A 17,815-nucleotide genomic window follows, 5' to 3' on the forward strand; every position below is an offset into this window, starting at 1 on the left:
CACATGGTCTCTTACTCCAAGACATGAAAGCTTCTGGAGAAGAATGTGATGATTGACTGTGTCAAATGTCTTCGATCTTTTCAAGTACGTCAGATTATAGCAGGTAGAATAGAGATAGGTCTATAACATCTTGTGACTCATCTAATAACATAGCATCGGTTGTGGAGGTGTATCTGGCTGTGAAAGAGTCTTAGAGTAAGGTGTGGCTACTGCCTGTATCACCCATACTCTTATCTATGGTCTACATGCGTCTTTTTTTTCTTTACCTCCATTTGACAAGACTGCATGGAATGGGTGGGTCACTGTTTTGTCTCTACACTATCAAATAACAATCTCATAGTAGATTATTAATGTTTTCAATAACAAGTCTGCAAAGAGGGAAAACCAGACTGTTGCTGTCAGTCTTCTCACTATCTTTCTCTTCCATCTCCTTTTCCTCTGTTCATTGTCAACCAGCAATTCCCCCTTGCTGTTGTCAGTGGTTGAATCTCATGGGTGATGACACTAAGGATGTAAGAGGCGCTCTCTGTGGAAGGCTCTTGTTTTTTTTTAATGAACAAGATTATCATTCATCATCTTTTGAATTCAGCTGTGCTCCTACACTTCATTAATGATCGTGTTTTTATGCATCTTAGGAACAACCGTTGATCAACTTATGGGTCGGAAAACGTGACCTAGCTGTACATGACTTATTTCACCATGGTTCAACATCTCGTCAGAGGAAGTTTGGCTACTTACACCCAAGTGGTAAAAATGATGGGACTTCAAAAAAAAGTCAACTCTAACAAACACAGTGAGAGCCTTTTAAAACCTTGGAGATGTGGGAACCATTGGTGTATAAGCCAAATGTTGCTAAAGACTGAAACCCAGGCATGGGAACAACAAGACAATGGAGGCAAATGACGTTTTTTAATGCTTTTATTTCACTGACTAAAAGAAGAGAAGCATTCATTCAACATTGATTCAAATCAACGTTCGGCAGGTTGACCCCTCAAGTGTACCTATGCCACCTGTCAGTTAAGAGGTTTTACATGGAGGTTTGTAATATGTCCTCCCTTTTCTTCACAACAGAACCATGGATCAACACTGATCTCACTGATAAAATCTGCCCTCTTGGCTGGAGAGGACTCTTTCCCTGCAGACTAATCCAATAAACAGCTGGGAAGATTTCAAATCATGTTTCAGTTTAATATGATTTGAGCCTTTAATTCGGTTCATGACTAAAATTGCTACATGGACACCAGTGGGACTAATCATCTGGAACCACACACCAAGTTCTGTTTTAAACGTTAAGAGGTGAACTGGAAACTAGATTGATTGTTTTTTTAAAAGCTGTGCACACATCAGATTTGTATGTTTTAGAAAGACAATAAAATGTATTTGAAATATAGATTTCATGGTGCATGAAATCTGCTCCAGCTGTGTTTTGGTTTATGCCTGGTTCCCTGCTTACAGAAAGAAGGTAAAACCCACTGCTATGTGCTCACTTTAACAAACACAATCACACAGGAACATAACGCTCAGAATATTCAACATTAAGGATGGTAAAACCATTTTTGCAAAAAACACACAACATCGTAGCTTCCGATTTACAAAGTCTGTGTGATTTTATAATATACTTCATGTTCATAAATTGAACCCGGACATGTGTTGCATAAGAGTATACCACGGTAATGCATTGTTGAGACCTATACAAATATGCACTATGTGAGTTTATATATTTATTTATTTATATAGTTTATATTTCTTCCTCTATGGTTTTCTAAAGACGCAGCCGGGCGCTGTCAGCACTGCTTGTGCCCCTTTGTGGCCACTAGTAAGACTGCTGTTATTGCAAACTGTCCTGATTTTAAACAAATGCACAACATTCGTACCACGATAAAACTGGGGCCGTCTAGCCAGTCTCACAGAGACCAAGAGTGAGCCCGCCGTCACCGCTGCTGTCGCTGGGCTGGCTGACCAGAATCAAAAGATCTTAAAACTAAATGATAAGATTTCATAAATCATCATAAGGCCAAGTATTGTCATTGCAAGTTCTTATTAGTTTTACGTCTTCATATCTACTGTGTGACAGTGAGAAAAAGAAAAACTAAATATAAAAACAGAAAAAAAAGAGTGTGGATTATATGCATTCCTCTTGCATAGTTGTGAGGCTGGACTGGGCAGCAGGCCTGCCTGCCTGGCTAATTAGGAGGTTTGGCTTTCCAGACTTGACAAGAAAGACTTTGTTTAGTGGCCAGAAACATCAGAGCCACAGCAGCTGAGATCTAAATGAAGATAGCTGGCTGACACCAAGTATGAATGTCTATCAGTGTCTTGATATAGTCAGGTGCTCCACCGGTCTCTACAGTGTGCACCAGAGCTACTGACAGAGTTTGGCCAGGTTACGTATCAGTCATTTAGTTGTTTCTTAGTAGTACAGAGCAACAAGTGTGTGATGATGCCCTTGATGTTCCAGTCATGCTGGGATCATCATCATCATCATATGCTGCAGAAACTGTTTTAGTTTTATCTTAAGATGAAAAAAAAATCTGGGGAATCCAAACTTCCTCTATAGTTCTCAGTGTGATCAGCTGCTGATGGCTTTGCTCTGTAAACCACTGAGACATGTACTAGCCTCATACACATCATTTATATCTGTTACACAGGGCTGATTTGAAACCAGTGCAAAGCACATCCAGTGTTTTTCTCCAAAGTAACAGAAACATACATCAAGATGTTAATCAGGTTCCTCACGCTCCTGCCTGAGTCCAGCCCTGTGTGAGCTCATTCAAAGTCTTGCATTTACTGGTAGTAGTCTATGGTCTTAGCATTTAGATAAAAAAATAAAATCTCACATTGTGATGAGGAAACCCTGTCTCTTAATGGCAATCCTTTCCAAAACATTGAACCCTTCCCCCTGTCTCTTTTGGGGAAGGTCTTAGGCCCAGAACCATCTCACTACCTCTTTTCTTCAGCTACTTTCAAGTTCTCTTCCCACAACGTTGCAAATCCTGAGAGTCGAGATCACAAACCCTCAAGTTGGCATCGAGTCTGAGCAACACGGGTGAAGAGAAATGAAACTGGTCATGTCTGATGTGTGTGTGTGCCTGCGGCTCTGAGCCTTGGTTTAGACTGATACTGATCTGACACAGTCTGTTGCTTTGGTACAGAAATAACACACACTTACACTTCTGGCAATGCCACTAGATTTAGTACTAACTATAAAGTATTAGCACAGAAGTGTCAACCCCAGCTCTGTACTCTGTCAAATGGGCCTGGTGGGTCAGACATACCCAGATCCCTGTGTATCTACAGTTGTACTGAAACACAGTTTTTATAAGACTGTCTCAGATGGTCTACATTAGAGGCAGGCTCTGCGGATTCAATTACCCATCAGGTTACAGGGCCTGCTATCTTCCAGGATTTCTCTATGAATGCATATGAAGAGCACAGAAGAAAAAAACAAAACAAAACAAAATGAAATAAACATAAACAAATGACAAGGGCAGATCGAGCTGGCTGCAACCACAAGAATGTACAGTAACTGCTGGTAATGATCGCCTGCTGACACCCAGCACATCTCTCTCTGGAGCCTCCAAACCCTTCGTTTTGAGGGCAGAATTCATTAAAGACGAGGCTCTGCTGGCTGTGTGTCAATCAGTCTTTGTGTGTATATCACAGTATAGTATAGTTATACACAAACCACCGTCGTATATGGTGTATAGATAAGTCCAGACTCCAGGTGCCCCTTTGTATCCATAGTGAAGGTCAACTGGGACTCCTGTGTGTATTTGTGTGTGCGCACTAAATATGCGGACTGAGCTCCTCTTACAGCGTTGTGATGTCCTTTAACTGGAAGATTGATTCAATGAGTGAAACCACCTGATTTCATGGAACGAGAAGCTAGTCCTTATATTTAGCACAGTCGGTGTGGAGTGCGTTCACTTGTGACCTTTTGTGTACCGGACACAAAAGGCCATTACATGGCGGAAGCATCAAGTGAAAGCAAAGCTTGGCATTGCAAAAACACACATTAGAAACACAGTTGACCTTTGAAAGAAAAAAATAATAGAGCAACACACTTTTAACAACCACTTCTAAATGGCTTCACACCTCCACTCTGCTCAGACCAGCTGGTAATCTGGTGTGACTGTCAGTGCTAGCTGCATCTCCGATCCCTTCAAAAACAGATCATTCAATAGTAAAATAAAGAAAAAAGAAAAAGGGTTTAATATTCATGCAGACACTGGCCATGTAGTAAACTGTTTGCTAGTCAGATGGCCTGAGCGAACCCCCCGCCCTTTGTGGAATGTCCTGTTCCTAGCAGATCTCTAGCAGCAAATCTTCACAGCTCCAAAAAGCCCAGGACTAAACACCTCCTGTCGAGCCTGACCTCGGCCTCAGGCTGGCAGGCCGCACGACGTATAACACATAACCGGGCACAGTGGCCTTTTGTCCTAGTGAGGGAAGCTACAGTGTCTCAGTGGGTAGCTTCGTGGAAGCATCTGAGGAAGTGTTTAGTCCCTGACGCGTTCCGAGATTGAACCAGACGCCTCGTCCTCCCCGCGTTTAGTTTTTACATTCACTCACTCCTCACAGTGAAACAGGTGATGGGGAAGAGAAGGAGGGGGGAAGTACATGGTGGTGAGGAAATGTTGTTGAGGTGGTCCAACTCTGGACTGCTCTGGCCAAGCGTCATACTGCCATACTGCAGAACTGCTCTGTGCTGGACGACAAAAGGCCTCACTGGGCTCTATGAAGCCACAGCAACGTGCGCTTTAGATGCAACAGTGCTGCTGAACATTTGTTGGACATAAATGTAACACACATTCTACACAGCTAGTGTGAAATCCTAAATTTGTGAACATAGGTGCAGCCACTGACACAACTGCAGGTCTGCTTTGGTCTGTTTTCACTCCGACTGCAGGAAGAGACCGGTGACTTTTCTTCTAGTCCAGCACAGTTTGGTCCACAGTACAACAAGGCCAGAGCCTGGACACACAGAAACAGAGTGGTAGTCGTCAGTGGAAGAAACAGAGAGAGGAACCACAAGGAGTGAGGGGGAAGAGAGAGGAACAACAGAAGAGGAAGGACTACGAGGAGGTGTAGGGTTTAGAAGAATACTGGACCAGCCTCCTGCCAGTGTATGTGTACGTGGGCACTTCAGATAGACTTGTCTGGGTTTAAGTTTGTTCCACTGTGGTCTTTGGCAGCTTAAAAACACATGGAGGGAGGAGAACAGATCCAGTGACTCCTAATATTCATGTGAGTGAGCTAGAGGCCTGAGCTACTGTTAACTTTCCCGCCCTCCTCCTCTTTCTGAAAAACCGATTGTACCCTGAGAACGAACGATTTCTGTTCCTGTTTCCTGCTGCAGTAGAAGTGATAAGACTACACTGCTGAACATGAGCAAGCCCCCCCACCTTAACTACACGCACACACGCATACACACAAACACGCACGCAGAAAACACACGATGGCTGCACTGCTGATAACCTGTTAACACACGCACATCCACACTGTCGTATTTCACACGTTTCTACTGGATACATTTGAAACTTTTACATGAAGACTTGCGCAGAAAATACAGGCACGCTCTAAGAAATATTAAAACACATGTGCTGAAACTCCTAGCTACTGTAGCTCACAACGCTGCTTCCCTAAAGAGTGAACTAACAATCACGGCAACGATTAACATATATCACAAAGCCAACGACTTGGGGAGCAAAAGGGTTTGAGAAGCAGTGAGACTCCAGAGGCTTTCAGGCACAAGATGGCTCAATATTTAGCTATTGACACACAGGGATCCACTGACAGTGTTTTTTTTTTTCTTTTTGAAAATGCTATGCTATACTGTGTCTGTCTCCTAATGTGTCAAGCAAAACCTTGCCTCACATCTTCTCTCTTTGCCAAGGACAACACAGAGTTGTTCTCTCTCTGCCCTCTCACTAAACTGTCGGTGTGTTTTGGTGATTAACAAAAACTAACAGTGCACCGATGTGGCCTAAAATGTTCCTAAAATGTTTCAATAAGCACAAAGAGTCAAACCAGCTCTCTGACAGGCTGGTGAGCTGTCCAGGGGAGTACCCTGCCTCTGGGATTGGCTCCAGCCAAGGATAAACACGTAAGCATAAGATGAAGTGGAATTTTAAAATGAGTATTTTCCCCACTCTGCTATGTTATCTGCTCTAGCTGGGGATAGTCTGGTAAAACCACTGCCCCTCCCTTCATTCTGGACAGAAACACTGCCAGATGCATTCAACCTGTCTGCTCCCAAAAAAAGTGAACATCTGGAGGAGACTTGAGAGGATAGAAAACAAAGGAGGAAACACACATGGTGGCTGGAGGTGGAGTCTGTAAAAACCAGTGTGTTAACTATCTGTTGTATGTAAATGTCTACTTGTTCAGACAAGAAGATCTAGTTTGACATTAGATGTCTCTATAAAGTTGCAGTGATTTCCCTCCTTATTAGCCGATGAATACACACAACACAAACCTACACAGAAACAAAAATGAGCTCTAAAATGAGGAGTGGGAGAATTAGATGAGGGGAGGAGGAAGATAAGATAAAAACCAACATATTTTGGTCTGAATGTGTTATGTTGGTATTGCTATCCCCTCTGAGTATGAATGTACAGCTCTATATACACAGCCACAGGCAGCCTTTAAAAAGAAACTCTTGGTACCAAAGTGCATTCATCCTGAGATATGGACCAAGGACTAGAGAGATTATCATGGCTAAACCATCAAGGTCCCGTAACAGATGAGCAAACATTTGGTAACCACATGCCCATCACTAGGACCAAGTCATTTTAAACCAAGCAAAGTGCTGGCACGCTGTGTGACTCTGGTTCCATATCAGTCTATTGGAGAAAACAAAAACAAAAAAACTGCAAGTCAACCTTGTAAACTATAGACCTTGATATGGACCTTCACAGTCTGCAATGCCATTGCCCGACCTCAGACTGAACTGAGCTGTAGCCATTTGGGAGGGCAACTTTCCTGACCAAGGCTGGCTGACAGCGTTTACTGTGTGGCCCTTCCCAACTTTTGATTTTCCTGTCAAAATCCAAGCTCAGCTCAGGACATGCCTTCATAAGACACCAGCGCACCACAGCTGTCATAGCCACTAAGCAGTCGCGACACCGGAGCATCACATGGAGCCGTGCTGGGCCCAGTTATTTACTGGTGGCACTCAACATTACATTTGTCTGCAGCACAAGATATTTTGTCTGGCTTCGGCCAAGAACATGGCAAGTCGGTGCTTCCGCAGAGCCTGGATAATAACATTTATTTCATTATTAGAGCAAAGGCATACACACAGTGAGTTTAAAAAATAGAAGTGGACAATAATAGGACCATGATCCAAAGTCATGCTTTCACGCTGTTAATGAATGCCTGCAGAACGAGCCAGCTGCACAAGCCAGACAAGATCCACGGTGCCAGACAGACATCATTTCACCCGGGAAGACTGACTACATTCAGTTCAGACATTAATTGGGCCCAGCAGGTCCTCTATTGACAGGATGGATTTCCTACGGCCAACTCTCTGTCCCCCCATAATGTCTACTGGAGAGATAAAATGTGCAATGCAGATTGCTTTTGCCATTCTTTAGTCTTTATCAACCTTAATCTTTGAAAACAAATGTATGATTAGGTTTGTTGACCCTCCTGCCGAGGTGGAGTGAGGGCTCATCAGATGGCAAAGATCAACAACATCATCAATAACGACAACAACGACGACGACGACAACTGTATTCAGAAAACAAGGGACCATTTCAAAAGGCAACTGTGACTCAAGAGGAAAATTAAAAAATGACTTTCTCACATTAACTGATTGTTTCACACACCCGACGTGACGCCATCACCACCGCCGTGGTCGTAGTGATGTTAAAATCCTACCTGAGACTGACAGAGAAAACATTTTGCCACAATCGACTCAAAACTACGTTGTGCTGTAGGTGCTGTTTCTTTGAGAAAATATGAGCAGTCGCGTCCGTCAGTGGAACCTACAACCTCCAGAACTCTCTCCTTCAGCAACCCTGGCTGCTGGCAAGACGTGCATCTGCCAAAGCCCAGCGGCAAATATAACTCTACAGTAAAACTGACTGACTGGCCAACGGAATGAGAGTTGAGTTACATTCAGTGCATCCTTTTCTTTTCCCTGGTCTTACTCGTGAAATGTTTAAAACTGGTTCCTACCTACAGTACTGCTGGCATGACTGGAGAAACCTGGGTTTGGTATTTGCCACCTTAGGAAGCTGTGCCTACACAATACTGGTGCTGTTTGAGCATGGCCTTTGGAAGTAGTCACAGAGATATCTCAAAACACAGATACATATATGGCATTATGGAGTGAAACCCTACTTCCTTTAGAATAATACGGACCTACTTTTCTAAATCTCAGAGCCCTTCATATTATGGAGCACACTCCGGGTCTTTTCTTTGACTTGATGACTTGACATTTCAATACAAAGGGGCTCTGAAACCAGTGTTGCTAGTTGGAAAGTTTTGACCTGTAGAGTAGAGCAAAAGGCAACTATATTCATCCTGAATACAGAAAAAAGATGCAATGATTTAGGACCGGCTCACTACGGATCAAAACAGAACACAGTAGGGGTGTGCTGTATTGTGACGGGCTGAATTTTCAGTTTGGCTCTGAGCGTCAGTCGGAAGACGAGGCTCCCTAATCAGTCGACTGGTGAGGTTTCGCCAAGGAAGCCGACGAGTGAGCAGGATGGGAAGTGCGCTGGCTGCAAGCATGTAACAATATTCTCCGTAACACCGTCGGTAAGGTGCTGAAAACCATTAAGAAAACCATTTGGCTTCAAAATGCCACTCACGTGAGGATGATCTGAGTCATGGCACTGACATGGCTGTTGCCGAGAGCTGCATTAAAACCGATTAGCACGAGTCACAGTCGGCCATTTTACAGTGGACGTTCCCACTCTGCTGGCGAGGCTCTCGAACTAGAGCACAAGTGCACAAGGTGTTCTTTCAGAGCAACAGAAGAAGCAGCAAAGGTTGCGTTACCCAGGAAGTGATTGATCAGTTAGTTTCCAAACTCCAATATTTGCTTAAGTGGAGCGGACAGACATACCGACAGCAAAGGGTTTTTTTTCTTTTAAAAGAAAAGCTAATTGTTTCACAACTAAAGCTAGTAGCTTGGGTCTGAATACACATTGCCCCTGCAAATCCCACCAGTCTATCACTCAACCCGCCTGCCTGTTCTGTTCTAGCTGTGAGCAGGATAATAATATATCTGTATTTAAATACATACAAAGCCTATACAGGCAAGGGAATCACCACGCAGGAAAAACAAGATTATACACAGAGCAGGGAGAGATGGAAAACAGTTAAATAAAAAAAAAAAGAAAAAAGGAGAAAAAAAACACAACAAAAACAAATCAAAGTTACATTATGCAGAGGCTCTGGAGGTTATTAAGGTGAAGGAGACATCAAGCTCTGAATACTTGCTGTGGGCAAGACCAGACCAGACCGGGTCACGCCAGACAAGAGAGCATTTGATGGGGCACGATGACCCATTTCAGCAGACAAATTAAAATCTGTCTCGTTAGTGGTCAGAGACCACAGATTGGGATTCCTTTAAATTGAATGGATATTAAATCTTAATCACAATATCCGGTTTTTAATTGGATATTCTTCATTGGTTAATCCATTTTTAAAACAACAAAGACTGATTTTGTCTTCTAAATCAGTGGTTAATCTGATAATCAAGAGGCAAAGCAAGAAAACAGGGGATCTGCTGGGACATGGTAAGAATTGATTGTGTGCTAAAACCCCCTGTGAGAGCAACACAAAATATAAAAAAGGAAAATAAAATCAGCTCACATCAGTTCACATGAATTTACTTTATAGACTGCGCTTTAAGGTGCAGTTTGAATTTCTCCCTTGGGTCTGCTGACTATCACCTGGTGGGTCTGGTCTTGACACAGTTTAGGCTGTGATGTGTTGGATTTGACATCCTTGCCTACATGCCCATGCTGAAGGCGTGCAGCTCGCGGTGGAAGTGCTGGGTGGGTTCGGACAAAACCAGGCTAGAATCCAGGCAGGGGTGCCACACTCGCCCCAGGCCCAGAGACACCTCCTTCACCAGGTTGTGGACTGGGTCGCCTTCCATGCACACTGACTGGTCCGGGTCGAAGTCGATGCTCTCCTCAGAGACGGTCAGGAGGCGGAGACTGGAGCCTCGCAGCCTGGAGATGGCCACCAGGTTGTGGGACCACACCGTGTAACCTACAGAGCAACATGGGTGAGGTTAGACTGACCTCAGACAGCAGGGACTAAAAGGCTATACTGCTAAAAAAAATTATTATCAAATTAAATTAGCTTGTGAATGCACTTTCATTAGAACTTGGCATCCTTTTTATTTATCTCTTCCTGTTATTTATGCATCCGGCGCGATGGACCTTTGACATAATTCCAGACAAACACAATGCCTGCAGGATCAAGCGGCAGTTTCTGCAGACGAGCACCAACAAAACAGAAAGATTGACTATAATGTCTAGGCCAGGTGGAGGTAGAATCAGCAAATCTTTTTATGGTTGAGATGATAGAAAACCTAAATCCCATATTACACTAAACACGCTTTAAAGCAGGGTTAGGCAGCACTGTTTAGGTTCTTTCTTGGACCTGGTGGCTCTGCAGACTTTTTAGATAAAGCAGGCCATTGGAGGAAACTTTGGCCAATCAGAGCTCTTTTCAGAGAGAGTGACTATTGGTCTATAAATTGGAGAAGATTTTTAGAGATGAAAAGCCTGTAGGTTTAAAAGACATATAGCATAAAAACCAACAGCACTGTGTCCAAATGGCTAAAAAATCCTTTCATGCTGTCTATTCTATCTGCTTATAAAAACTACTGTAGTCCTTGTTATGGAGTTACCACTCAAACAGATAAATGATGCCTCTGAAAAAATAGTTGAATCATACAATATAAAATATACACTGAACACAATTATTATGGTTACAGAGTCTTGACAAAGATGAACAATGACTAAATGTTTCCTTTAGCCATCCAGATGTTTATTGCACCTGTTTGCTGGTAGCTTCCTCTCCTCTAATACTATGCATTCAAAGTCTTAAGTTTTGAGGAGTCCTTTTTGCAACGGCAGAATTTTTAAAAGGACCGAGGTCAGGGTGGGAACTGTCTGTCATCGTCTTGTTGAAACACCTAAACCATGTTTCCTGACACTTTGTAAAACATTTTTGCTCAAAAATGCCTTGGGAATCTTCATCGTTTTTCATCAATAGTTGGATACTTTAAATGCTCCTTAACCAAAGACAGGCAGACTACCAGACTGAACACTGTAGGTTCAGTGTTCTTTATCTTATGTGCTTCATTTCATTGCCTATGAAAAAAACTGATGCACTACATTCCCAAAGAGCTCTACTTTGGTTTCATCTGTCCATAGAACACTATCTTGGTAACACTGGGCTTAATATTTTTGCAAACATTTTCCTTTTAGTGCCTTCACCCAAGGAGTCTACTTGAATATAGGATACTGAAACTCCCATTGCAGATTGCTCCTGGTCTACATAAACCTCTTTAGATTGCCTTGCATGGTGTACTTGTACTTTTCGCCAACCTACTTTGTTCTTTGAGCCATGTCGTGGGAGATTGCCTAATTATTAGTCATTTATTTTGCTCCAATTTAAATTCATCAAAAGGCTAACTGCATCCAATGCACTTTTCATGTCTGATGTTTTTTCCTATTTGAATCCTTCTCTGCATATCGTTGGACACGGTTTGATTTATACTCATTTCTGAAGATAATCCAAATTCTGTACTAAGAAACGAGGGGAGCCACATGACTATATATACTGCCAAAACAACAAGCTGGACTCACCATGTATCACCAGTACAGTCAGCTGAGTGCATCTCCATGCTAAGAGAACCAGTGGGTCTTCGTTGCGATTGACACTGAGGTCAGGGAAGTCGGGGTCATCCCTCAGGAGCAGGAAGTGAGTCAGCGTTTTGTTGTATTGCTGAGAGATAAGCTCCAATGTGGCATCAGTCACCAGCGTGCTGTAACTGTCGAGGTGAAGGCGTTCCAGAGGAAGGCTTGGTTTTAGGACCCTGAGGAGCTCTGTGCTGTCGACCTCCAGGGCCATGATGTACACTCGCAGGTTGGCACTCACACGGACCTGTGAACGATCAGGATTGAGTTTCATTGCTACTTCAACAAACATTCACACTTTGTGCAACACGTAGACGGTTGCTGCATTACCAGTGCCTTCCAGTCGTCCTCTGTAGCGGTCCCTTCTAATGGTTTGAACTCCAGGGCAGCCCCATTGAGCAGCAGGGAGAGGCGATGCAGTGGAGTTCGGCGTGGAGATGCCAGCAGACCACACAGCTCAGACGTCAGGTCAGAGAAATCCAGAGCCAGAGAATTAAGATTAGAGAGGCGATCTAACTCCGATGGTGAGATGAGAGGACCTGAGTGCAATTCAAGAAAGATGACATGTATAAAAATATTGTCAAGTGCTTCCTGTTGCACAATTCTCGATCTCTGAAGGACTGTTCATAGGCCAAGCTTGTGACAGGCCAGACAAATGCATACCTAGCTGGTGGTCGAGTAAACTGAGGTGCTGGAGGGTCTCAGCTGAAGGATTCGACAGGCAGGCTAAGGAGCAGGGAGTCACCAGACCCAGCATGAAGCTACAGGACAACCACCTCAGCTGCCTGCTGTTAGACAGCAACTCCATGAACAACTGCTGGATTCTGCAGAGCGGAGGGGAAGGGTTAATGAACAGAGGCAGGAGGGAAATTATCTTAAATTCACTTTTCCAGTGTGACCACAGCTTCCTACAAGGTTCATTTAACACACCCAGAGGACCCGTTCATCCTGAAAATAAACCTTCAGGGCAAAGACAGAAAAACAGGATCAAGATTGGGATATGGATTTTTGCAAAGAGATAAACAAAACACCTGGGATATGTACCTTTATGCTTTTACAGGAGAATCTCAGCCATTGTGTCCATGAACTTGAATAACTCAATTCAATGATTTACTCTATACGCAGGCTATACTTGGGTACTTGTGCCCAGTCATATTCTGGCACAGATTCAGCAAGCTCTAAATTCTTCCGACCCTTCAGTCCTACAAAGCAGAGCACTGACATTGCATTTTATGTGATGCCACCCACCTCACTACAGGTGAGGTGCCCAAGAACTGCTATGACACAGAAGGTGGCCACACACAGAGCATGTGTTTGATGTGAACACACTGTGTGGTGTGCTGATGCTGGATATGCTCTGCACTCTCCAACTAGGTTATGTGATTGATTACACAGCGTATTGTGACATCAATAACAGCACATTCACTGTCTTTTTCTTTGCAATGCAAGGAACCATTCTACTGAAATTAAAAAACAAACAAAAACATCATCATCGAACTATTTCCGATTGTGGAGAAAATGACTTTTATGTCAAGCTTGCTTACTCGTTGATCTTTTTGTCCCCCTGGTGAATTTGGTGCAGGTTAGAGCTGTCCAACAGTCCTTCCTGCTGCAGAATACAGGTGTCTCCATACAGACTCAGCTTCTGCAGGTTTCTGAAGAATGAGAGAGGTGATGTTAGGAAGAACAAACATAGGAACATCCAATAGAAGACTGATCTATTCATGGAAAAACATCAGTGTGGCGTGGAGTTGTTTATAAAACATTTGCATCATAAAACACAGTCTGTAGTGATGACTGTACTATTTTTTACCAGATATGCAACACGTTCTTCTTCAATAGAATGTGATGCCCTAAATGAAAACTGTTTAAATCAAAGTGTCATAGCCTCATTACACAAGAAGCCTGTTACATTTTTTTCTATATCCTTAACTGACCGACTTGACGGAGACCCATACGACATCCTCTGTTACAACTTGGCAATTATCTGGAGACAATGGTTTTATTATCATCTGTTTTGTTATGTCAACATTTGTTAAAGTCATTACAAGTACACGCTGGGCATCTGGTTTTATCACACATAGCACAGATTGAGTCTCTGGTTATCAACACAAGCAAAAGCAGCTAAAAATGGTGTGTGTGTGTGTAACCACTTCCAATACAAACTACTTTCTAAGGAAAACTGTGGCCATTTTGTTCAATCTAATCTAGCCCTGGTCTGTAGTTGCTGAGTTGTCGCCACAGAATTATGGCCGCACTGCACTTTGCTGCACTGCTGTCCAAAGCCCTTTATATCCCCATACCCAAAATAGATTGGCAGCGATCAAACAATAGTCTATAAGCCAAAAGTTGGGCCTTGGAAAAGCATTCAAGGTAAGCATAGAGAGCTAAATGTACTCAATGGCTTTCTCCCTCCCAGGTATTATACATCTGGTTTTGCAAAGTGATCAACCACATGTGTGCCATGCAGCCACACATGACAATGCACTGTATATATTATGTTTGATGTAGCCCACTTCCTGTAAACTAACTAAGACCCAAGCTTCACAAAATGCCTATGCAGCGAAACCAAAAGCAGACTTGTGCACAGCTACTTAGTGAGCGAAACCACTAATGAACAACCAGTAAGTTACCTGTTCTTGTCTTTTTGAACCCGTACCAGAGGAGCTGGACCAATGTATTTGTTTAAACAATCAGACTACCGGTACCTCTGAATATGAGAGTTGTAGTCAGTTATGGATCAATGTTACTAAAATATTTAAAACAATGAAACGCCAAATACAATACAATACTTAGGTAATGATCATGATGGCATATTTTATTATGATGGACTACTAAAACTACTCACTTGGCCAATCAATGTTTGCTGGTTTGCTCATGGTTGCTTATGGATGCTATGCTTATGCTCATGCAGCAAAACCTATTTTAGACCTGAAGACTAGATCTGAGGTATGGTTTGATACTATTAGGTCTACTCCACAATATGGACTAAAATACTAATATTTAATGCATGTTTAGTATACAAGAAATCAACACTCTTTATTGTTTTGTTATGACAGGAAATGATACAAGGCATGCACCAATGAGATGTAGCTTCCTTAAGAGACTTTCATTTCTGATGGAACAACATTGTCAATGAAGACGAACATTAAAAAGTAATAAACTTCACCAAGTATACTGATGACTGGATGTACCTAATTTTGTCATATTTTAAAACCACATTAGTATAAGTGGTCATGGTAGAACAAGGACTAGGTTTATTTGAATGGAAATTGCTCAGTAAGAAGGATTGAGACAACAGGAAATGTTTCAGCCCCCTCAGCAGAATTAAGACATAAACTGCTACACAGCTTTGGGTGGCTGCTATTTAAATACTACAAAGCAGCACAGAGCATAATAGAGAACATGGGAGAAGGTGTCATGGAGGTTCTGCGTTGAAATCAGTCATCTTGACATTCAGAGGACATGTTTACATAGAATATCAACTTCCACATCATAAATGATCGAAGATGGCAAATTTGATCTGCAAATATACGATTACATCCTACAATATGGTATGACATGCAAGAGCTATATATACACACACACATACACTATATGTGTGTATGTGTCAGTGCTGATATCAGCAAGTCAGAGCCAACAAAGCCTTCTCTAGCCACCACCAGTTCTGCATTGTATCTGCTGGTATGGAGACCAATGTAACATGGAAAATAGAGCTGACAACAAAAGAAACGCAGACGAGCATTTGACTTGGCTTTGACACGGACGTATTCATCATACGTTGCGCTACACATCGTAATTAGACGACCGTGAATGTACAAAACTGTTAAATATTACACGATATATGCAGGTAACACTGGATGCTAGCTCCACCGCAAAGACATGTCCTGATTACGTAACTCCTAATGTCAGGGTTTGTTTATAGCTAACCGAGCTAGCTAGCTTAGCTTACTGCGACGCAACAAATACTGTGAAATGTCCACACAACGACGTCATGTCACGTGAATTCCTGAAAGTGAATAAAACAAACCCTATGAAAAAATGTCCACAAATGTGAGTGCAACCTTACCTGTTGTTGCGGATGCTGGTGAACACACACAACACCTGGTCCAAGTAAGTGGCCATGGCGTCTCTCCATCGCTCGGAGAGCTGCGGGTCGCCATCGGCGCCTGGAGGTTGGTCCATCCTGGCGGACGGTTGCTCGTTGCTCAGCGGGCTCAGGTAGCCTTCCACCGGGGCCAGCTCCAGCTGCAGCTCCCTGACGAAAGAACCGAACTTCCGCATGAGGAACTCCAGCCTCGGGGTCTCCTCGGAGCTGGAGCCGCCGGAGCCTCCGCCGCTGCAGCCGCCACCACCGATCCGCAGCTTGAGCTCGGTCCACAGCGCGGGGTAGAAGAGACACTCCCTCCATCGCGAACACACCGCCGAGGCCCGGAGCTTGTCTCGGTCGGACAGAAAGGAGAATATATGGACGATAAGCTCGCTGGGCAAAGCCATGGCTCCGACACCCCCGCACAGAGCCATGGCGAGCTGAGGAAAAGCGATGTCTGGAAGCCAACCAGATAGTTAGGAGATGTTACAACCGTTTTTCAGAGTCGGTCCTGTTGTGGCTAATAACAGCAACGCTTCTTCTTCCCCTCGGTGAAAACAAACCGTTTTTCAGCTTTGCCTTCAATACTATTGGACCGCACCACTCTCTGTCAATGCACGGGGAGCAAAAACAATCCCCTGAAATGTTACAGAAATGTCGGTTATGGGACAAGTGTCGGTATTTTTGTTTGCTAAGATTTAAAATCTCAATTATTCAACAATATGAAGGCTTTGGTGACATTTTCGTCAGAGTTTCTGTCATCTGTGGCCGCATCTCTGCGTTGACAAGGGAATGGTTTAGCCCCGAGGTGCTGTTATTTTTGCCATACTGCCGTGCTCCGTACGGGGGCGCTGTTTCTCGACAAGTAGGAGGAGAACTGGAGCCAACACGTGATTTGTATTTTGGAGTTAATTCCCACCCCGACACGCCCCCTCCACTTCATACACACAGTACTCTCTGCTGTAAACCAGACTGTAAACTAAGTTTACAAGGGCTGGCAGAGACCACAGCATGAAGTTAAAGTTACAATCAAACTATAAACAAAGGCGAGCTGTTCCAACAAGAGTCTTTATTTCACGACAGTTTCTTTCATGCTTGTTTGCCCATCTCCATGTCTGCGCAACACAATTAAGTTAGGCTATATCTTTTCTTTTTCAACTTTAATGTCCGTTTGAAATTAGAAAATGACAAAAACTACTAACATCAAAATATCACCACGTTCTGTGCTGCATTCAATCATTCAATTAACAACAATGATTTTCAATGGACAAATATTATGATTTGATCGACACTGAGCAAGTAACCAATCAAATTAGAGAGAAAATTGGGCCCACGTGTTTCATGTTTAAGACACTTTTCACAATGAAATCACAGCAGTAATCATCAATATTGAGAAAAGTCTGCATATCATTCAACCACCAGACCTTTTGGTCATTTGGTCATTGTCAAATATGCCTATTAATGCACTACCAGTGTGATGCTTAGTACCACATTTTAAAAAATCAGGGAAAATATGATTTTTTATTTGTAAAATTTGATTAAGCCACAGAATACTGTACTGATGTTGATGCATACATTATAGGCTTATATCACTTTCAAACATGACTTCATCAGAATTTGTGCACAGAAAGCCCATCCAAATAAATTACAGTGGCTATATGAAATTCTGAACTCTATGATGACGGGGCAAAATTTATTCTCTGTAAAATCTGAAAAATAGGCATGGGCACATCTGGAGTGCCCTCAAGACACTGAGCTGTCAGCTGCTCCAGTGGAGCTGTGAAGTGGCCATCAGGTCCTCCCTGAGTCTCTCTGGTCAAGCAGG

The 17,815-nt window shown here is 43.1% G+C and overlaps 1 protein-coding gene across 1 annotated transcript; it reads right to left on the minus strand.

The window, feature by feature from the left end:
* Positions 1–902: 902 nt before the first annotated feature.
* fbxo33 (F-box protein 33) lies at positions 903–16,512 on the minus strand. The gene is made up of 6 exons (XM_083998631.1): positions 15,970–16,512; positions 13,445–13,555; positions 12,564–12,724; positions 12,231–12,439; positions 11,850–12,147; positions 903–10,239 (listed from the first exon to the last, which is right to left on the minus strand). The coding sequence occupies exons 1-6, from the start codon at positions 16,422–16,424 to the stop codon at positions 9,974–9,976; spliced, it is 1,500 nt and encodes a 499-aa protein (XP_083854757.1). The 5' UTR covers positions 16,425–16,512; the 3' UTR covers positions 903–9,973.
* Between the last annotated feature and the right edge of the window lie 1,303 nt (positions 16,513–17,815).

The sequence above is a fragment of the Trachurus trachurus genome, assembly GCF_905171665.1.
Source record: "Trachurus trachurus genome assembly, chromosome: 22".
NCBI lineage: Eukaryota > Metazoa > Chordata > Actinopteri > Carangiformes > Carangidae > Trachurus > Trachurus trachurus.